The following is a 23,039-nucleotide window of genomic DNA, read 5'->3' on the forward strand; positions in this document are numbered from 1 at the left end:
GCCTGTCAGGCACTTCCTATGACCTCTCCCACCGGTGAGTGGCACTTACATTTTTGGGTAGGAAGGAAGGAAGACCTCTCACCTTCTTTGGGGACAATGACAGGGCTGTCATTCAGTGACACTTCAGTTCCTCTGGCCTGAGTATGCTTTTGGTTCACACAATGACAATGACTTCTGGAGTGGGAATTGGCTTTTTTTTTTTTTTCCTTTGTCATCTCTAGACACAATGAGCAGGCAATTCTGGGGCCAGGAAACGATTTTGGACATTGTAAGTGATTGCTGCCTTTTTGTTTTCAATTCTCTCTCCTATCAGTACAAAGCTGGCTGTTGTCTGCTTTGCGGTGCGTGGCAAGATTTGTGCTTGTACCTGGGCTATGCACCAGGATGTATACACACATGCACGTGCACGTGCGCGCACGCACACACACACACACACAAACACACACACACACTCTTTGTCTCTCTTCTCTCTCTCATGCCTCCCAGGAGAAGTTGTACTTAGTTGTGTGTGGGGGTGGGTGGGTGGGTGGGTGGTTTTTCGAAGTTGCACTTTTTTTTTTCAAATTTTTATTAAAAACTTCCATGATTATAAAAAATATCCCACCCGGGCGTGGTGGCACACGCCTTTAATCCCAGCACTCGGGAGGCAGAGGTAGGAGGATTGCAGTGAGTTCGAGGCCACCCTGAGAATACAGAGTGAATTCCAGGTCAGCCTGAGCCAGAGTGAGACTCTACCTTGAAAAACAAAAGCAAACAAACAAACAAACAAACAAACAAACAAACAAAAAAATCCCATGGTAATACCCTCCCTCCCCCCACTTTCCCTTTTGAAACCTCACTCTCCATCATATCCCCTCCCCATCTCAATCAGTCTCTCTTTTATTTTGATGTCGTGATCTTTTTCTCCTATTATGATGGTCTCATGTAGGTCGTGTCAGGCACTGTGAGGTCATGGATATCCAGGCCATTTTGTGTCTGGGGGGAGCACGTTGTAAGGAGTCCTACCCTTCCTTTGGCTCTTACATTCTTTCTGCCGCCTCTTCCAGGTTAGACCCTGAGCCTTGGAAGGTGTGATAGAGATATTGCAGTGCTGAGCACTCCTCTGTCACTTCTTCCCAGCACCATGGTGCCTTCTGAGTCATCCCAAGTCGAAGTTGTACTAGTTGTACCTAGCAAATGACCTCAGGTGGGAGGGAGGGGAGAGCTTTGTACTCCTGGCTCTGGTACCCTTGTACTTGAGAATTTATACTTCTTAATTTCTTGGATCTATAGTGTAAGAGGACTCTGCAATTTCTACCTCGGGAGTGAACTTGAAGAAGTCCTCCCCACCTGCTGTGTTCACTGCTCTTCAGCGTGTTTGTTTTGGATCATTCTAGATTAATTACCGTGTTTACATTCTGTGTAATCAGCAGTGTTTTGGTTGGTGGGAGACTCCTAATAGAAGTGACTACCACACAGGTTATTGCAAAGGTCTGAACAAGTGGCAGAAGCTGCTACTGATGGTGTCCATACTTCAGATTTTGTTTCCAAGTAAATGATTCCAAGATTCCCGAGCTGGAGAGATGGCTTAGCTGTGAAAGCGCTTGCCTGTGAAGCCAAAGGACCGGGGTTCGATTCTGCAGGACCCACGTAAGACAGATGCACAAGGTGGCGCATGCACGCATGCGTCTGGAGTTCGTTTGCAGTGGCTGAAGGCCCTGGCACACCCATTATCTCTCTATCTGTCCCCCCGCAACAAATAGAATAAAATAAGTTAAAAGAAGCAGCAGCAGCAGCAGCAGCAGCCGCCAGGCGTGGTGGCTCACACCTTTAATCCCAGCACTTTTGAGGCAGAGGTAGGAGGATCTCCATGAGTTTGAGGCCACCCTGAGAGTACATAGTGAATTCTAGGTCAGCCTGGACTAGAGTGAGACCCTACCTCAAAAAAGAAAGAGATTCTCATGAGGCTGGCTTTGCCAATCACCAGGGAATGTCTGGAGCAGGTGGCGAACAGGGCTACTGGAAAACTGTCCCTTTCTGAGTGTCAGGGGTTTCTGCAGCTTTCTTGTCTTGAGAGCCCTTGAATAATCACTGGTCATCAACACAACACAATAGGATGCAATTAGGGTTAATTGGCCCAGTGCAGCAAGATACCCTGCGCGCCTCACCCGAAGCCTGGGTGTCTAGCCCTCTCAGCTTCTCCTTCCTTGAAAGGAAGCCTTTCCTTCCCTGTTTCTGCAGGCAAGGAATCTTCTCTTCCGTGCCAAGCCTGCACCCCCCTAGAGCCCCCCACGTTCATGAGGTGGAGAGGGAAAGCCAAGAAGGATCATGGAGTGAAAAAGAGGAAAGAGAAAATCCAAACAGGGTGGAGAGAGAGAAGAAGGCTGGTGAGAGAATGTGTGTGTGAGGGATGGAGACTACTGGCCTCTTGGGGTATGTGTGGGGAGAGAGAGAGAGAGAGAGAGAGAGCGAGAGAGAGAAAGAGAAAGCAGGAGGGAGAGAGAGGGAGAGAGCGCTGCAGTGTGGAACAGTGCAGAAGACATTTGTCTATCCTCCCAGCCAGACAAATGGGAAGCTTTCCTGCTCATACCCTGTATCTACAGCACGTGGATATTGTCACTTTTTTAAAAAAAAAGATTTATTTTTATTTGTTTATTAGAGGCAGAGAGAGGGGCGGAGGAGAGAGAGAATGGGTTCCTCAGGGCCTCCAGCCCCTGCAAATGAACTCCAGACGCATGTACCACCATGCGCGTCTGGCTTACATGGGACCTGGAAAATCGAACCTGGGTCCTTAGGCTTTGCAGGCATGTGCCTTAACCACTAAGTCATCTTTCCAGCCCTATTGTCACCTGAGGGCTGGAGAGATGGCTTAGCGGTTAAGTGCTTGCCTGCGAAGCCTAAGGACCCCGCTTTGAGGCTCAGTTCCCCAGGTCCCACATTAGCCAGATGCACAAGGTGGCACATGCATCTGGAGTTGGTTTGCAGTGGCTGGGGCCCTGGGGTGCCCGTTCTCTCTCTCTCTCTCTCTCTCTCTCTGTCGCTCTCAAATAAATAAAAACAAACAACAACAAAAGGAATGATTTGAGCCAGGCATGGTGGAGCATGCCTTCCATCCCAACACTCTGGAGGTGGAGGTAGGAGGATGGCCATGAGTTCCAGACCACCCTGAGACTACATAGTGAAATCCAGGTCAGCCTGGACTAGAGTGAGACCCTACCACGGAGACCCCCCCCAAGGAGGAATGATTTGCTTGTTATTTATTTATTTATTTGAGAGAGGCACATAGAGAGGAAGAGACAGAGAGAGGGGTGGGGGAGAGAGAGAATGGGCGGGCCACTGTAAACGAACTCCAGACACGTGCGCCCACCTTGTGCATCTGGCTTTATGTGGGTACCAGGGAATGGAACCTGGGTTCTTAGGTTTTGCAGGTAAGTGCCTTAATCGCTAAGCCATTTCTGTAGGCCCTATCTTTTTTTTGTTTGTTTGTTTTAATTAACAGATGCCTTTGAATTGTATGTGGTTCCATCTTTGCAATGACAAAGACAGTCCCCCATGGTCTCTAGGGAAGAGAGAGACGGTGTCTGGGTGGGGAGGCAGCGCTCCCAGGATGGACCGGGTCCAAAGTGAGTGACGGAGGGAGCGAGTGGCTTCAGCTCTCCAGACACCTTTGTCCTTGTCTGGGACACGTTGTTTTCTTCTTCCAAGCCGATGCCCACACTAATAGTAGATGGATGGTGTGCCCGCATGTATGTGTGTTTTCATCTATTTTTTTTTTCTTGCTGTAATATCCGCGGTCCAGAATAGGTTTCACCTTTGGAAGTTCTTTATTGTGACCGTTATGAGTTTCAGCATTTCTGTTGCCCTAGAAAGCCTTTCTCTCTGACAGCTTGGCACTGTTTCTCTTTTGGGAGCACCCGGTTAATCGTCCTTTTTAGGTGCAGAGCACACGCCCTTTCTGTTCCTTCTTTCCCGGGGGTGAGGGGGGGGGGCTCTTAACCACCTTCATCCTTCTTTACCCAGAGCTTCCATTACCAAGGTTTTGTTCTCGTTTCTGTGCACAATCTAGAGAGTTTTGTAATACCCACCCCACCGCCACCGCGCATCTGTTTTTATTTGTTATATTTCATTCTCTCACAGAATCACACTTAACCTTGTTTTAATCCCCCCCACCCACCCTCGGGTGCTTTGTCTTTTCCTCTCTCACTTCCTCAGGTCAGCTTCTTAAATTCCAAAGTACCTTTTTCTGTTCAGCAGAGGGCTCCCTTCCCATCCAATGCTTGAGGACCCGGGGGCAGTCAGGACTCGAAAGCCGGCTCCAGATGACTTTCCCTCCCCGCCTTCTGGCCATCAGAAACACCCGATCACTTCAACTTGTAAACAATTCCGCCTCGCTCGGGGAGATTGCGCTAAAACGTCCCCCCACCCCACCCCATTCCCAGCGGAACTCCCCACCTCCCCGCCCACCGCGCACCCCCCCCCCCCAGTATCCCCGACGCTATTTTCCCTCCCCAGATCCCCTCCTGCTCGCTCTCCATTCAGCCTTTGGCAGCGTTCAAGTCATCACCAAGCCCGGTTGACAACCGAGGAGACCGAGGCTGGGAGAAGTTGTCTCAAGGTCGTACAGCTTGCGCTGGTCCCCAGCCACAAGGCCAGTCCCGGGGCTCCTGTCCGGCTCAGCCTGGTCGTCGCGCTCTTTCTCCATCCCTGGCGCTTTATGAACGCATCTCCCCGCTTGGGTACGCGGTTCTCCTTTCCCCGTTCGCATGCATCTCAAATGCACAGGACAGAAAGACGTTGCTTAAGTGATTAAAGCCCTGGCTAGTTGGGGAGCCCAGGGTAGGAAAGGGAGGGAGAGAGGGAGAGAGTTTCCTCGGTGTCCAAGGGTTTGTGGGGAGGGGGGTGGTCTGAGATGGGGAAGGGGATGGAAGATCGTAGGGAGGGATGTGACAATAGCTGGTCAATGCTCTGGGGAGAGTCGTACGTCTCGTCCCCGGAATGCTGGCCTGGGCAGAGGGAAGACTGTGTCCACCCTCCCGGTGACACCGGCGAGTCCAAAGGATGCGAGGATGCAGGGCGCCCCCTCGCGCTCCTTCGTGCGCCTCGGGCCCGCGGGTAGCGCTCTCTCTCTCTCTCTCTCTCTCAGTCTCGCTCTCGGTGGCAGGTCCTCGCCCCCTCCTCCTCCCCTCCGGTCCTCTCCCCTCCCCTCCTCTCCCTCGCTCGCAACTCCTCCCCCACCGCCTCTCCCTCCTCCTGCTCCCGCGCTCTCCTCCTCCTCCTCCGGGCTCTCCGGAGCGCGCGCTGGGTCTGGAGCTGGTGGGAGCGCGGGGGGGCTGGAGCCCGGAGCCCGGCGGCGGAGCCCCGGGCTGGGAGGGGAGGTGGGCCGGGACCGGGACCACACGGACATCGCCGAGTCCAAGACCCCCGGATCGTTTCCCGATCGCTCGGCCCGCTCCCATTCCCAGACGGGCCGCCCGCACCCCGGGTTCTTTTCCAACGGCGGCTCTGCTCTGCACCCTCCCCTCCCGGAACCGGAGCCGGAGGGGGAGCTCGGCACCTGCGCCCCCCACCCCCCCGCATCACCACCACCCCTACTGCAACCCGGAGGTGAGTCCCGCGAGCTCCGGACGCTTTTCTCTTTTCCCACCCCCCAACCCCCTCCACCGCGCGCGGGAGTGGAGCTGCAAGTTGCAAACTTCAGCAACTCGGGTGGGTGAGAGGGGTGGGAATCCGGGGTCTGGAGGGGAAGGGAGGGGCGCGGGTAAGTTGGACGCAGGTCTGGGTGGCCGCAGGGCGTAGGAGAAGGGCTTCTACGCGGTCCGCTGCCAACTGAGCTTGGACGCCTTGGGCTCTGCTGCGTTTCGTTGCCACCCACCTGCTCAGGCTTTGGATGCCACCGGGGCTGTGTGATCGGTGTGTCTGGGGCGGCCACCGCGATGGGGACTTAGGGTCCGGGCCTGGAGGAAGTGGGGTGGGGAGGGTGGGGGAAACCCACGAAGGGAAGGAAAGACTGGGGAGACGGGCGATCGGGGATGAGGCCCCGAGACTGGGTCCGAAATGGAGGCTCCAAGAGGACAAGCAGGCGAGGTGCCCCGGTCCGGGAGGAGGAGTGCGGGCGGCGAGGCGCGTGGGAACGCATGGCTGGCCCGGAGTGTGAAATCTCCCGCGCGTGGACGTCTTTTGCTCCGTCTCTTGTAGCCCGATTTCGTCCCAGACCTTCCCCTCCAGGATTTCCCTGCCCTGGCTGGGTTCTGCAGAGCCTCCCCCACTCCTCCCCCCCACCAAAAACATACATAACAACTGCTCTCCAAGCCCTGGATGGAGCGGCCCTGGAGGGGGGGGGGTCCCCCTCCCTGCCTCCTGGGCGAGTGAAAAGAGGGGTGCGGCGGCGGGAACCCGGGTCGCAGACGGCGTGGTTGTTTTTTTTTTTTTTTTTCTCCTGATTTATTTTTCTCATGGTAATTTGTCTTTGTGGCTGGGCTGCCCATTCACTTTCCGCTCACGTCGTGCGGGAGATCCAGCGCGGAGGGCGGGGGCGGGGGCGCCGGGCGCGAGCAGGGATGCCGACCGGGACCGGGATGGGGTGCGGGGGGCAGCGGGAGTTCGGGGGTTGGGGGGGGACCCGAGCCTTGCGCTCTGGAAGCCGGCGAGGCCGGAGAGGACCGGGCCGGACGTAGTTTGGAGCGATCGATCGGTCCGTCCACTGAAAACTTTAAAGAACCGGGAGGACCACCTGAAGCGCCGTTCTCGCGCCCCCTCCTCCTTCCTATCCCCTCCCCCTAAAAAAAACCCCCTGGGGCCTAGTCCTCGGGTTCTCCAGGCAGAAAAGGGCCCCCGCGTTCGGATCCCGAAGGGGTGGCCTCAGGGACCTTGTCCTGTGGCCCTCTCCAGGGCTTGCGGTCACCGGGAGGCTGCGGAGCTCATCGGAGCAGCCCATGATCGGTGACGCGCGCCTTTTGGGGGGTCAACCGACTGGCATGGGGTCAAGGCGGGCTGGGACCTAGCTTGCATCCAGATCCTACCAGGTCCGTACCGATTCTAGCCCCAGCCGCGATCTGTTTTCTGCATCCTCTAGCGGATCCGACCCTCCTTCCACGTTTCTCTCATCCGGACCACCCCCAAACCCCCTCGGTCCTTCACCACTTGGGTCTCGTTCTGCGATGCTCCGGTCCACTGCGCTTCCCTTCCCCACTTAACGCTTGTCTTTTGGCTCGACCCTTTCCATTTTCCCTTCTCCCTTACCCTCTTTGCTTTTCTTCTTGGCATTTAGAAGTAGCCTCCTGTCGCTTGGCCCCTGATCCAGGGTAGGTGACCTTGAGGACGGGACAGAGGGGAACTTGAACCTTAGAACTGGCCTTCACAGGTAGGGGGCAAGGGGAGACCCGTTTTAAGAAAAGGCTTGGGAAGAAATCTTGTCTCAAATCCAGATTCTCAATGCAGGAAGAGAGGTAAGGAGGGAGCGAGGGAGAGAGAAAGGGGAGGAGGAGAGAGAGAGAGAGAAGAGGAGGAGGAGGAGGGAAGAGGAGGAGAGGTGAGAGGAGAAAGGAGAAGTTAGAATTCTTTGCCTTGGTCATTCTGGGCTTTTGGAGAGACAACCATTATTCAGAAGGAAAGACCACCTCTGCTGTGACAAGTTAGGAAAGGTATGTGTATGGAGTGTCTGTGTGTGTGTGTGTGTGTGTGTGTGTGTGTGTGTGTGTGTTTGAGGAAAGGAATGGAAGTTCTTTTCTCCTTCAAGGGAACGGATGCCAAAAATCACCTCCTCTAGAGCCTACAACAGCCACGATCGTCACTGTGGGTCTCAAGCACTTTCCAAGCACCTATGATGTGCGGTGCACCCTGCCAGCTGCTGATAGAAGCAGCGAGGCGCAGAGAGGCTGCGACATTCACCAGCTCGATCCTGTGACACATGCTCATGTGTGGGGAGAAGTTGAATAGGAACACATGGGCAATGCAAGGGAGCGAGGGCTTGGGGCCAAATGATGAGCTCACGAGGCCCAAGGAGGGGGCTGGCTAAATAAAGTGTGGTCATGCTAGTGGGACGGAACTGGACGTGTTGATCTACCCATAGAGAAGAGGGACACATACTCCCTTCCCCGCAGGGGTGCCTGTTACAAGAAGGGTGGGACAGGAGGTTGGAAACCCCTGGAAACTTTACTTAGAGTGAACCTCAAGGCTCGTTTGAAAGCCCAACACTTCTTTTTCTTTTCTCTTTCACCTCCCCACTTTTTTAAAAGAAGAATTATTTTTATTGATTTATTTATTTGACAGAGAAAGAGAGAGAGAGAGGGGGGGGGGCACGTCAGGGCCTCCAGCCGCTGGGAGCGGATTCCACATGTGTGCGCCCCCTTGTGCATGGGGCTAATGTGGGTCCTGGGGAACCAAATCTGGGTCCTTTGGCTTTGCGGACAAATGCCTTAACTGCTAAGCCATCCCCCAAGCATCCCCCCACCTTTTCTTTTGAGACAGGCGTTCACTCGGTAGCCTAGGCTGGCCTAGAACCCACTCTGTATAGCACAGCCTGCCTTCCAATTCCCGTCATTCAGCCTCCCAAGGGCTGGGTTTACAGGCATGAGCCACCATGCCTGGGTTTCGTCAATCACTTCTTGTTGAGGGTCAAACTTAGAACTTGGAGATGATCTGTGTCAGGGGAATATCAAACTCAAATACCTACGGAAAGTGAGGCAGGGGACAACGTGTTGATCAGTCAATGAGTGACATTGTGGCCACTGGGTGTTTAGAAGTCAAACTGGGGCTGGAGAGATGGCTTAGCGGTTAAGTGCTTGCCTGTGAAGCCTAAGGACCTGGGTTCGAAGCTCGATTCTCCAGGTCGCACATTAGCCAGATGCACAAGGGGGGGCACGCATCTGGAGTTTGTTTGCAGTGGCTGGAAGCCCTGGCGTGCCCATTCTCTCTCTCTCCATCTATCTGCCTCTTTCTCTTTCTGTCACTCTCAAATAAATAAATAAAAATGAACAACAAAAAAAATTTTTTTAAAGTCAAACTGGCCAAATGAAATGGTCCAATCCAAGGTGAGTTTGAGGTAATCTGCTCCCCTATATTTATAGGTCAAGAAGTTAAGATTCTAACACGCGAGCGCATCCATTTTTGGTGTACGTGTTATGTCTCTCTATGCCTTGGAAATTGATGGGAACATCCCTCAGTCCTGTCTTACTTCCAACCTGTTGGATCTCAGCTTTCTCTTACCCTTGATTCTTCTGACAGATGACAAGTCCCTTAGATCGGGGGGAGGGGTCTGCACAATTCACCCCCATTGATACAAGGTTCCAGATATAAGGCCAAGACTGAAACTTGGGTCTCCTGTTGCCCACCAATCCAGTGCTTATAAGCCAAGTGACACTTTACCAAAAAAAAAAGAAAATACAACCATGACTTTCTGTTTTCCCTAATGTATCAGAGCCTTGTTCAGAAATTAGATGAGAGCTGGAGAGATGGCTCAGCAGTTAAAGCACTGGCATGCAAACCCTAAGTGCCTGGGTTCGAGTCTCCAGTACTTATGTTAAGCCAGATGCATAAGGTGGTGCAGGTGTCTGGAGTTTGTTTGCAAGTGACTGGAGGCTCTGGCATACCCATTCCCCCTCATCTCTCTCTCTTTCTTTGTCTCTCTCTCTTTCTTTGTCTCTCTCTCTCTCTCTCTCTCTCTCTCTCTCTCTGTGTGTGTGTGTGTGTGTGTGTATACACCATATATATATATATATATGGTCTGTATGTCTCTTTTTGTCAAATAAATATTTAAAAAATTAGCCGGGCATGGTGGCACACGCCTTTAATCCCAGCACTAGGGAGGCAAAGGTAGAGGATTGCTGTGAGTTCAAGGCCACCCTGAGACTACAGAGTGAATTTCAAGTTAGCCTGGGCCAGACAAACAAACAATCAAAATTATAAAGAACAGCACTCAGGAGGCTGAGGTAGGAGGATCACCATGAGTTCGAGGCCACCCTGAGACTACATAGTGATTTCCAGGTCAGCCTGGACTAGAGCAAAACTCTACCACGTAAAACCAAAAAAAAAAAAAAAATTATAAAGAAGTTAGATGAGAAAAGACAGGAAGTTCACACCAGATGTTCAAAGATCCCAGGGAGTATCCAGAAAGCCTTGAGCCTTGAGTGTGGGTCTAAAGAGGGTGTGGTGGTGGGGGAGGGGGAGGCTGGAGAGATGGCTTAGCGGTTGAGTCACTTGCCTGTGAAGCCAAAATACCCAGGTTTGATTCCCCAGTACCCATGTAAGCCAGATGCACAAGGGGGGCACATGTGTCTAGAGTTCATTTGCAGTGGTTAGAGGCCCTGGCATGCCCATTCTGTCTCTTCTGTCCTTCTCCTCTCTCTCTCTCTCTACTTGCAAATAAAATAAAATAAATTTAAAAGAAATCTTAAAAATAAAAGGGGGAGGGCTGGAGAGATGGCTTAGCGGTTAAGCGCTTGCCTGTGAAGTCTAAGGACCCTGGTTCGAGGCTCGATTCCCCAGGACCCACGTTAGCCAGATGCACAAGGGGGCGCACGCGTCTGGAGTTCGTTTGCAGTGGCTGGAAGCCCTGGCGCGCCCATTCTCTCTCTCTCTCTCTCTATCTGCCTCTTTCTCTCTCTGTCACTCTCAAGTAAATAAATAAAAATGAACAAAAAAATAAAATAAAATAAAAGGGGGAGAGGTGATTCCCAGTAGGGCGGAAGAGATATGGCAGACTTTTAGAAGGTCATCCTAACCTAGCTGAAGGTTGCTGGATGGAGTATGTGAATTTGAGACGATGTTATTGGGTCTAGTTGGGAACATTGACCATGACCCACCTTCCTGTTCTTAATTTTGGTCACCCTCCTATATCCCACCGAAGTCATCAGATAGTAAGCCAGGTCACTACTGATCAGTCAACTAGGTATGGCTTTCACTGACGATTGAGGAGGTAGAATGGGCATAGAGGGCACAGGGTTAATGCCCCTAGGGTATGAGACAAGGGCAAAGCCAGGCGTGTCTGGGCATGACTATTGGAGGGAATGTTTGGTTCTCCATACTTCAGGGTCTGAACGCCAGTGGTCCTGGAATCGCTCTTTGTCTTGTGGATTCACTTAATCAGTAGTCAGTCTTTTTTTCTTTTCTTTTTAAATTTTCTAAATTTATTTTAGAGAGAGAGACAGAGAAAGAGAGAGACAGAGAGACAGAGAGAGAATTGGCACACCAGGGCCTCAGCCACTGAACTGGAACTCCAGACGCTTGTGCCACCTAGTGGGCATGTGTGACCTTGCACTTGCCTCTCCTTTGTACGTTTGGCTTACTGGGATCTGCAGAGTAGAACCCGGCTCCTTAGGCTTTTCAGGCAAACGCCTTAAGGGCTAAGCCATCTCTCCAGCCTGTCTTCATTTCTTTTTTTTCTTTTATTTTTATTTTTTTGTCTTTTCGAGGTAGGGTCTCACTCTAGCCCAGGCTGACCTGGAATTCACTATGGAGTCTCAGGGTGGCCTCGATCTCACGGCGGTCCTCCTACCTCTGCCTCCCGAGTGCTGGGATTAAAGGCGTGCGCCACCACGCCCGGCCTGTCTTCATTTCTTGATGATGATGTGTGTCGGGGGCGTGTGTGTGTGTGCATGCGCATGTGTGCACAATATATTTCCACGAAATGAGCTTTCTTCATATTTCACATCCTTGTATTTGAGTTCAGCCATCGCTAAGATACTAAGATGATCTTACATTGCTGACAAGCCTTAACTAACTTGATTTTAAACGTGTACCAAGAGCCCGAAGCAAGTGTTTTGCATAATGGAATCTCATCTAATTGTCAAAACTGCATCCACTTTGTGGAGCTTTTATGGACAACAGGACGGCACCTGGATTTTTCACTGGCTTGATACTGGTTCTCTTCAAACCTCTCTCTCTGTAGCTTTGGCTGGATGATGTCTGCTTAGCTGAGGAGCTGATTCCCTGGCTGATGTGGTTGGGGACAGCGATCTTTGTGAAGGCCAGGGCTCCATGTCACACAGAGCTTCAAGACTCTCCTGTTGAGAAGCTCCCATTACAACCAGCCTGTACTAGAATGGGTCGGGGAGGGGCTCCAGTGTGGGGGTGGGGGCAGTTCTGAAAGGAAGGGAATATGAGGAAAGCTGTGTTCTGTGTCACTCTGGCATGTCCTCCCCGTCCCTTCCGTCCCTTTCCCTTCTTTCTCCCTTTTCTCCTTTTCTCTTCCGTTCCCCTCCTGTCCTCTCTTCTCCCTTTCCCTTTTGCTTTCCTGAGCACGAGAGATGCGAGGCAAGCCTTGAACAATGAACACTTTAATCTTGACATGAGCTAGGGGCTTGCTGATAAGAAATTATTAGAGTTTGCGATCTGAAAGTGGAACAAACAAGGATATAAATCTTCTGTCCACTTTGCTGCTGGACACCTTGTTGGTGGTGGGGGGACAGACAGACAATGAAGAGGGACTCCCTGGGCTTAAGATTGGACTTGGGAGAATCTAACCTTACGCCTGCTTCCTGACAGTTGGTCCATGTCGCCTCCCTCCCTGTCTGACCTGAAACACGAAGACAAGGTTTCTACTGGGCCCTTCCTGAGCACATGAAAGCTTTCAAGGCTGCATGTGTTGAGCTCCTCCATGACGCTGCCCTCATTGATCTGCCTTTAATAAGGATGACTTAATCAGACTTGCACATGGAACTCATTTGAATTTGAAGCCTTGTCGATATTATCAGAATATCTTTGCAGTTGAACCAGGAACACCTCTGGCTGGCTTGCATCTTTTGAGATGGGAAAGGTTGGTTCTCGGAGGATGGCTGGTGACCATCTGTTCTGCCTGTCCCCCGAGGATCACATGAGAAGAGAGAGGTTTGAAGCGCTGTGGAGGCTGGGTTAACAAAGAGGGAGCCTTTCCAATTGGATACTTCATCTGGAAAAATGAGGTGGTCAGGTCGTTTCTGGCATTCCAGTCACTGATTTCAAATGGAGACTGCAGCTGCTTTTTGGACTTCCAAGGCTACTGTAGCTCAGGCTCTCCTGGAATTCACTATGTAGTCTCAGGGTGGTCTCGAACTCACCGCGATCCACCTACCTCTGCCTCCCGAGTGCTGGGATGAAAGGCGTGCGCCACCATGCCTTGGCTTAGTTCATTTACATTTGTTGTGGAGTCTTTGTGGGCAATGTTGAATTTTTAGGCCAGTTTTCAGCTTGCTTGTTAGTAACCCACCTGACTGTAGTCACAGAATTCAGAAAAGCACATATTCTCCCTTTAGCCTCAGCCAGAGTCTGACGCTCCTTGGAAGATGAGTGTACACACACACACACACACACACACACACACACACACACACACAATGCACTACACAGCCATGCCCTGGATCTCCATACTTGCCCTCCACCATAGCTGACACAAGGCTGCCATGGAGCTAACTTTAAGGACATGGCTTCTGGAATTGGAAGCTGAGGTCCATCCTTACTTGCCTGCTCCAGAGGTGTACGTGAGCCAAAGTTCTCTTTTTTCGCTGTCCTGAAGGTCCCTCAGGATCCTGGCTATATGGAGGACAAAAGAGCTGCTGGTTCTTAATTATTCAGGCATGGATGGAACCAACCAGGCGGCTGTTCTCCCTTCTTTGAGTGCCTCCAGTAATTCTATATCTGGAGCGAGAAGCTGGGAGATCTTATCATTTAATACCAACTTTTGTTTCTAGCAACCTGTTCCCTTCTCTTCTTCCCTCAAGGCGCCTGGGGGAATTGAGGATCCCTCCAAGAGGCCTCTTCCACGAAAAGCAGACTTCTCTTCAGGTCCACGCATTCATTGCTCTCTCGGCCAGTGTGTATTTCTGCCCAAAAGCAGGACAGAAGAGGGAAAAGAGCCCGGATGCCTGTTTATGCAGGATCTGGCCCCAGTAGATTTCCCAGGTTCCTGGTTTTGTGACACCTGTAAATCCCCATGTATGGATTCGGTTGGCCCACTGGGTCCCAGCAGGAATCTGTAAGTACACATCAATGTCCTTGAGGCAAATGCTCCCAAACGGCTCCAGATCTAAGGAGCAATTCTGCTAACGACCCTCAAGGCTGAGGATAATTTTCCTCCGTAGACCGGGCGCCTCGGGACACTTGCTTCTTTTCAGCGCCTCTCTGGAGTGAGCCTTGATACCAGCCCAGGGTCTGTCTGGTGGAGAGGAAGTCAGCTGCTGAGGAAGTGGGGGGCCCAACCTCAAGTGTACTGCATGCAGGCCACAGTGGCTCGATCCAGCTCAGTACTGAATTCACCAAGAATCACCTGGAAAGTGGATAAAAGTATACACGACAAAAAGCTATTGGTGGTCGTGGGGGTGGGGGGGGGTGGAAATGTATGAGGAGGGGCCAAGGGGATAGAGGAGAAGGGGAGGGAGGAGAAAGAATTCACAAAAACAAATTCTATTTGAAAAAAAAAAAAATTGCCCAAATGAAACCCAACACTGTGCATGCTAATTTAAAAATGTAAATATAGCCGGGTGTGGTGGCGCAAGCTTTTAATCCCAGCGCTGGGAGGCAGAGGTAGGAGGATCGCTGTGAGTTCGAGGCCACCCTGAGAGACTCCATAGTGAATTCCAGGTCAGCCTGGGCTAGAGTGAGACCCTACCTCAAAAAAAAAAAAAAAAAAATATATATATATATATATATATATATATATATATATATATATATATATATAACAGTTTCATCCTAGCCCTTAATTATATCCTTGAGGGTGGAGCCTGGGTACTGGTATTGTGTGTGTGTGTGTGTGTGTTTCCCATACACAGCCTTGGTTGAGAGCCACTGACCTAAATCTTTTCTAGGCTCTACCTGGCTTCATGCCAGCGGCATTGCGGAATCCCTTAGCCTTCAGCCCTTCTGAACAGTCAGATCCTTTCTCACCCAAACCACCTTCAGCTCCTGGCATTCAGATCATGGCTGCTGTTTATGTTCCTGTGTTCTGAATTCAGTGGTTATGGAAGCTTCTTCCAAATATAATTATTTGGTCATACTTTCTTCTTAAAAAGCATTTATAAAAATAAGTTTTTATAATTCACCTATTCAAAGTTTTAACCTATTTTGTCTTTAAAAAATATTTTATTGGGCTGGAGAGATGGCTTAGCGGTTAGGCGCTTGCTTGTGAAGCCTAAGGACCCCGGTTCGAGGCTCGGTTCCCCAGGTCCCACGTTAGCCTGATGCACAAGGGGGCGCACGAGTCTGGAGTTCGTTTGCAGAGGCTGAAAGCCCTGGCGCGCCCATTCTCTCTCTCTCCCTCTATCTGTCTTTCTCTCTGTGTCTGTCGCTCTTAAATAAATAAATAAATATTTATTTATTTGAGAGAGGGAAAAAGACAGAGAGAGAAAATGGTGACCCAAGGCCTCCACCCATGGCAAACAATGTCCAGATGCATGCCCCACCCTGTGCATCTGACTTACGTGGGTCCTGGAGAATTGAACTGAGGTCCTTTGGCTTTGCAGGCAAGAGCCTAAACTGCTGACCTCTTTCTTTCTAGATATGTATGCAACTCAATTGTGATGATACATCTGGGCTATTTTGTATCCACCCCTTTTCATTTAACAACATTGTGATAATTTCCCCATGCCTTATGCTCTTCTAAAATAGACTTAAAAATTTATTTACTTATGAGAGACAGAGAGAAAGAGGCAGAGAGAGAGGAAGAGAGATAATGGGCGTGCCAGGGCCTCCAGCTGCTGCAAAACAAACTCCAAACTGGTTTACATGGGTCCTGGGGAATTGAACCTGGATCCTTTGGCTTTGCAGGCAAGCACCTTAAATGCTAAGTCATCTCTCCAGCCCTACAGACTTTTTAAAATGCTGCCTGTATTCCATCATATAGATGTGATGGGCCATCACATTTATTAACAAACGCTGTGTGGCTGGGCATTAATATAAATAATGCTGCAGTGAACATCCTTGGACATCAATCTTTGTGCTATTGATGATTATTTTCTTAGAACAGATTTATTGAAGTGGACTATTTATGCGTCTCTTTAACACGCACCATTAAGGCCATTTCTGATTGGCTTCCTGTAGTAATAACAAGGTTTTTGGATTCAGAGATGAAAAGGAAAACTGTTTTAACTGAGCTAGGAGGTTCCAGGGTGGCTGCTTTGCCCTCTCTGACTTGATGCCAGAGCTCCCCTGACCTAGCCTGCTTGCTTCCTAGGCTCACTTCCCAGACTAGTTTCCCATAAGGCCGCCCTGGCCTTGACATGAATGCTCCCTGTCCTCTGCCTTTGACCTCTTGCTTCCGTGGTTCTTTTTTTTGAGGTCGGGTCTCGCTCTAGCCCCAGGCTGACCTGGAATTCACTATGCCGTCTCAGGGTGGCCTCGAACTCATGGCGATCCTCCTACTTCTGCCTTCCGAGTGCTGGGATTAAAGGTGTGTGCCACCACGCCCGACTCCTTGGTTCTTTTTTTTTTTTTTTTTTTTTTTTTACTATCCCGCCCTTTGTGTGCTCAGCCTCCAAGCGACTGTTCCGTAAGAGCCACCGTTCATTTACTGAGCCCTTCCTGTGGACCAGGAAGGGTGCTAATTTTTTTTTTAATTTTTATTTATTTATTTGAGAGTGACAGACACAGAGAGAAAGACAGATAGAGGGAGAGAGAGAGAATGGGTGCGCCAGGGCTTCCAGCCTCTGCAAACGAACTCCAGACGCGTGCTCCCCCTTGTGCATCTGGCTAATGTGGGACCTGGGGAACTGAGCCTCGAACCGGGGTCTTTATGCTTCACAGGCAAGCGCTTAACCGCTAAGCCATCTCTCCAGCCCTAATTTTTTTTTTTTGTAGGCATCATCCCTTTTACTCCTCATGTGCTTTACGTACAGATACCATATTTATCTCTATTTTCCCCGTGAAGAAATTGAAACCTCAAAAGATAAAACAAGTTGCCTGAGGCCACATGGCTAATAAGGAGGAGGACTGGGATTCGAACCCAGAGTCTTTGCGCGGAAGTGCTATTCTGCATTTCCCTCGCCTTCTTGGGTAGCTTCTGGCTTGTGATGCCAACAGATTGCTCTTAAGTGATCCGTCAGCATCCCACGGACATCGAGGGTGCCTTCCTGTAGCAGAAGAGAGACACTGCTCACATGTGACTAGCTGGAGAATGGGGGTACTAATCATCGTACCCCACTTTTCTTTTGCCTATTTTTTAAAAACATTTTTACGTGCAGAGAGAGAGAGAGAGAGAGAGAAGGATGAGAGGAGAGGAAGACAGAGAAAACGGGCACACCAAGGCCTCTAGCCACACTGCAAATGAAGTCCAGATGCATGCACCACTTTGTGCATCCGGCTATACGTGGGTACTGGGGAATGGAACCGGGGTGTCAGGTTTTGCAGGCAAACACCTTAACTACTGAGCCATCTCTCCAGCCCCCAAGTGTCGGGATTAAAGGCATGCGCCACCATGCCCAGCTATTTTTTTCCCCTACTTTTATGTTCTTGAAACAGGGCCTCTCTACGTAGCCTGGTCTGGCCCCAAACTCGTGATACCCCTGCCTCTGCCTCCCAGGCACTGAAATTACAGGTCTGCATCGCCACACCCCTGCTCCCCATTCCTTTTCACTTCCTTATGTCCTTGCATTCGCTTCTCAAATATCCCTGGATAGAAAACACTTCTTGACTCCTCACTGACCGGCTGCCAAGATCTCAACCTACTTTGTGGTTGAGTGGGTCCAAGTTATGACATATCTCTCTTACAGCTTCCCCAGTGAGTCAAAAGGATCGGGATGGCGTGGCACCTTCCTTCCCAGGATAAAGTTGACAGGGAGGTATGTCCTAGTGATGATGGGAGATAGGCATCTGACTTTGTCAGAAGTCAAAAACTGCTCTAAGTGCAGGATTGGGTATATCCTTGAATTCTTACATCTATGACATTGCCATTGCTGAGAAGGTTGAGAAAGGTGAGCCAGGCTTACCTTCTGATTATATTCTTACCATGACAAAGAACTACAGAGTGACATGATAGAACCTTCTCATCAAAGAGGACATAGAAGCTTGGGGTACAGTGTCCAAGGAAAGAAATGACATGACTAGAGAGCTTCCTTAGACTGTTAGAAGCCTGATTTGGGGGTGAATGGTCATATGATTAGGGATTCCAAAAGGAAAAGATGGTTTGTGGCATGTGAGCTTCCAAAAAAAAAAGAAAAAAGAAAAGAAAAGAAAGAAAAAATGAAGGCTCACACTTTTTTCCATGCCATGGATGAAGCTGGAATAAGCGAGCTTATCATATGTGATGATAAGGCCGTGATGGGCAGCATCTATAAAAGATTCAAAAAATGATTTCGATAGACTGAAATGCTGGGCTTAAACTAACCGGATGAAACTTAACAAGGGGAGACAGAAAGCCTCATTTAGATTATAGAAATTAATTACTCAACTTCTGGAAGAGGCTTGAAATGGGGGCAGACCTGATTTGGCTGAGATCCTACAGAAGAAGATTGGAGGGATCTAATTCTGCATAGGCTTCATAAGAACCCATAAGGTGGGGGCTGGAGAGATGGCTTAGCGGTTAAGGCATATATGCCTGTGAAGCCCAAGGACCCAGGTTTGATTCTCCAGGTCCCACGTGGGCCAGATGCACATGGTGGAGCATGCATATGGAGTTCGTTTGCAGTGGCTGGAGGCCCTAGTGTGCCCATTCTTTCTCTTTCTCTCTAATAGGTAAATATATTTTTTTTAAAAGAACGCATAAGGTGATGAGGATACCACCTTACATGGCACAAAGGGAAGTGTATAGATTCTCCATCATTCTGGGCTCATTTCTGGACATGGCTTTTCAAGGAGACCCTGACCAACCCCAGGGTGGCCAGTGGCAGGCACTTGGTCTGAGGAGGAGGTTAAAAAACTCGGTCACGGGCTGGAGAGATGGCTTAGCGGTTAAGCACTTGCCTGTGAAGCCTAAGGACCCCGGTTCGAGGCTCGATTCCCCAGGACCCACGTTAGCCAGATGCACAAGGGGGTGCACGCGTCTGGAGTTCACCTGCAGTGGCTGGAGGCTCTGGAGCGCCCATTCTCTCTCTCTCTATCCGCCTCTTTCTCTCTGTCTGTCGCTCTCAAATTGATAAAAAATAAATTAAAAATTAAAAAAAAAAAACACAACTCGGTCACCAGAGGAGCTACTCTGTCCAGAGAGGAGAAAGTGCTTGGGGTCACTGTCATGGTAACTGACTCCCAGAGAAGTAGAAGAGAACATAGCTTTTTGGTCTGAGGCAAGCAGAAGACTCCAGAGTAGACAGTCCTGGAAAAGCTTTTTTTTTTTTTTTTTTTTTTAGAAGGTTCCAGATGAATTCTAGTGAGGCCGACTTCTACTTCAGCACTCACTAGCAGTCCGGCTGGCTGGCTGGTGGCTGGATGAACTGCTGATCCGGGCAGCTGAAGCTCACTTCTGGTCAGGTTGCCACCCAGCAACCAGAGACTGTTAAGGGGGAGCTTGCTGGTGTTAGGAACAAGGTCCCAGTTCTGCAGACCCTCTAAATGGGCAAGTCCAGGGTGAGGCCTACACGTACCCTGTAAATCTCCAGGCCGAACTGCTGTGCGCTGAAGCTTGAGATGCTGCTTTGGTTATGAGTATAAATTTCTCACCTTTTAAATATATTTTATTTACTTATATATTTGAGAGAGAGAGAGGCACATAGAGAGAAAGAGAATGGACACATCAGGGCCTCCAGCCACTGCACACGAACTCCACATGCATGTGCCACCTTGGGCATCTGGCTTTTGTGGGTCTTGGGGAATCGAACCAGAGTCGTTAGGCTTTGCAGGCAAATGCCTTAGCTGCTATGCCATTTCTCCAGCCTCTTACCTTTTTAAAAAAGATTTTACTTATTTATTCTTTTATTTATTAGAGACAGAGAGAGAGTGGTAATGGGCATGCAAAGACCTCTAGCTACTGCAAACGAATTCCAGGTGCATGCGCCACCATGTGCTTACGTGGGACCTAGAGAATCGAACCAGGGTCCTTAGGCTTCACAGACATGCGCCTTAACCACTAAGCCATCTCTCTAGTCCTTCTCTTACCTTTTTCAAGTCTGTATTTTTCCCTAGTATAAGATGAAGGAAGATACTAGGATGTAGTCAGCTTCCCATGAGTGTAGAAAATACTTAGATAACTATGTTATAGAGAGGAAAGGGCTGGAGAGTTGGCTTAGTGGGTAAGGTGCATGCCTGTGAAGCCTAAGGACCCTGGTTCGATTCCTTAGTAACTACGTAATGCCAGATGCACAAGGTGGCGCATGTGTCTGGAGTTTGTTTGCAGTAGCTGGAGGCCCTGGTGTGCCCATTCTCTCTTATCTGCCCCCTCCCCGTCTCTAATAAATAAATAAAATATTTTTAAAGAGGAAAGGTCTAGTCAGCCACGATTGGATGGCCTCATTGCTTTTGAGCCTGTAGTGAGGCAGTGTATGGTGACAATAATGTATGGCAAAACCATTCACCTCATGGCCAGGACACGAGAAAGAAAGGAGACCAGGGTTGCAGTCCTCTTCAAGGACAGAATCCCCCAGTGACCGAAGTTCCCAAGCCCAACTCATAAAGGTCCCGTCACCTTCCAACAGTGCCAAACTAGGGGAATAAGTCTTTATTTAAACACATGAACCTTTTGAGATATTTCAGATCCAAACTGTAGTAATAGCTCACATAGATACTCACTGGTAAGTCTCTTCCTATTGGTATCACAGTTGCCTGTCCTCATGAGCTCTCCTGGAGCCCCCTCAAGTAAAAGCTTTCGATATGGGGGTCCCCCATTTCCTCACAACCTGCACCAACATGGGGCATCCTCAAGTTAGGGATTAGTTAACCTTTTTTTTTTTTTTTTTTCCAGGTTTCAAGGTAGGGTCTTACTCTCTGGCCCAGGCTCACCTGGAACTCACTATGTAGTCTCAGGGTGGTCTCAAACTCACGGTGATTCACCTACCTCCGCCTCCAGAGTGCTGGGATTAAAAGGCATATGCCACCACACCTGATTAGTTAATGTTTTGTACTTTTTATTTATTTATTTATTTATTTATTTATTTATTTATTTATTTATTTGAGAGCGACAGACACAGAGAGAAAGACAGATAGAGGGAGAGAGAGAGAATGGGCACGCCAGGGCTTCCAGCCTCTGCAAATGAGCTCCAGACGCGTGCGCCCCCTTGTGCATCTGGCTAACGTGGGACCTGGGGAACCGAGCCTCGAACCGGGGTCCTTAGGCTTCACAGGCAAGCGCTTAACCGCTGAGCCATCTCTCCAGCCCACGTTTTGTACTTCTGAGATGCTAGGTAGCCTTGTGCATGTTAGGCAAATGCTCTATGCTGAGCTTCATCCCTAGCTTCTCAGTTAACTCTTAACGCTGCCAGCTCCGCCTCCCTGGACAATGGAGAGCCAGGACTGTCCCCCATTGCATCCCTTGTTCTCCTAGAACCTCCTGCAAGCATTTGCCCTGTCTAGTGGGTCCCGTCAGATCCGATCAGAGGCCCTGACTCGACCCTCCGCTCTCACCAGACAGCTTAATCTATTGAAGCTGCCAAGGAAAAGCCTCGGGGCCGAAACGTCCCATGGTGCGTTCTCCCTCTAAGAAGGCGAGAGGCCGACGTTGATGGCCAGCCAGGCAGGAACGTGAGTGGATCCTTCTAGAAGCTGCCACTTGTTCAAGGTCATCAGTGGTTAGCAGGTGCGGTGGAGAGTACTGGAGAGATAAAGAGCTTGTTTCTCCACAAGGTGCCCGTTTGATTTTTTTGGGGGGCCATCACACCTACTAGCAAGTTCTTGAATTTCTCTCAAGTCTCCCTGTGCGCTCCATCATTTCTGTGCGTTATGTTGATGCTGCTAGCAAGCTCTCTTGGTTCCACTTCTTTCCCACTTACGTTAGTACTCTTTTTAAATTTTTTTTTTGTTATTTTTATTTATTTATTTGAGAGTGACAGACAGAGAGAGGAAGAGAGAGCATGGGCGTGCCAGGGCCTCCAGCCACTGCAAATGAACTCCAGACGCGTGCGCCCCCTTGTGCATCTGGCTTATGTGGCTACTGGCAAATCAAGCCTCGAACCAGGATCCTTAGGCTTCACACGCAAGTGCTTAACCACTAAGCCGTCTCTCCAGCCCATCTTTCTTTTTTCTTTCTTTCCTTTTTTTTTTTTTTTTTAATTTTTGTTTTTCAAGGTAGGGTCTCACTCTAGCTCAGGCTGACCTGGAATTCACTATGGAGTCTCAGAGTGGCCTCGAACTCATGGCAATCCTCCTACCTCTGCCTCCCCAGTGCTGGGATTAAAGGCGTGCGTCACCACGCCTGGCTCTCCTTTTTTTTTTTTTTTTTTTTAACTTTCTCTCTCTTTAAGTTCAGTCTATCGCTGTGGCTGACTGAGACATTTCAGATCCTGTTGCCGCTGTTGCTCCTGGCTACCAGAGATGCCAGTGCATCTATCCAAGGGGCTGATAAGAATTTGAAAGGTACTGGTTTGGGTTGGAGCTCTGCAGTTAGGAAGCACCCATCACATAGCAGCTACACGTCTGGATAATTCCATCCCCTTCCAGCTTCCTTTCTCTAGCGTGGACACATCATTTTATGAACAGCTTTGTCAGATGTTTTGCTCAAGATCGGCGCTGTGGGTAAACTCTCGTTTCCACCGTCTGCGGCACAGTGACCCTGTCAACGCAGGAGATGAGCTCTGCTTGACGGCACTTTATTACCGTGCACACGCCGTCTGCCTGTGATCGCAGCATCCTGTCCGAGTGCCCACCACCCTCCGTTTACAATCTCTGCAGGATTCCCCTCACACACACACACACACACACACACACACACACACACACACACACCCAGGCAGCATACTGCGTTTGCTTCTCCGTGGTTTGCAAAAGAAATACCTCAGACAGACCCCCCACTTTCTGGAAAGCAGGGCTATGTGGCCTCCCAGACCCTACCCAGGGCCTTGCCAAGATCCTGTCAGGACTCCTGTGAGACCCCCACAGCTGTTTGCACGCACCTCTGCCTGGGGGGTGAGTGTCTGGGCCAAGTGGCTTGAGCGCCCGCAGAGCAGCTGGAGCTCGGGCAAACCTTCTGCCAACCTCTGCATGGCCCACCTGTGCCCAGAGCGCCCCCTTGTTCT

The 23,039-nt window shown here is 50.1% G+C and overlaps 1 protein-coding gene across 5 annotated transcripts in view; it reads left to right on the forward strand.

The window, feature by feature from the left end:
* Positions 1 to 4,535: 4,535 nt before the first annotated feature.
* Positions 4,536 to 23,039, forward strand: part of Sema5b (semaphorin 5B) — a 165,260-nt gene continuing 146,756 nt past the window's right edge. For 2 of the 5 annotated variants that reach the window (XM_045148307.1, XM_045148311.1), the window contains exon 1: positions 4,536 to 4,715. In XM_045148307.1, coding sequence (XP_045004242.1) covers positions 4,694 to 4,715 — 22 coding nt within the window. In that variant the 5' untranslated portion in view covers positions 4,536 to 4,693. Of the gene's footprint in view, positions 4,716 to 5,315; positions 5,584 to 5,666; positions 5,686 to 5,793; positions 5,890 to 23,039 lie in introns of those variants that run through there. The other 3 variants (XM_045148308.1, XM_045148310.1, XM_045148309.1) reach the window with 3 other exon arrangements.

This window comes from Jaculus jaculus, chromosome 4 (genome assembly GCF_020740685.1).
Source record: "Jaculus jaculus isolate mJacJac1 chromosome 4, mJacJac1.mat.Y.cur, whole genome shotgun sequence".
In the NCBI taxonomy this organism is placed as follows: Eukaryota; Metazoa; Chordata; class Mammalia; order Rodentia; family Dipodidae; genus Jaculus; species Jaculus jaculus.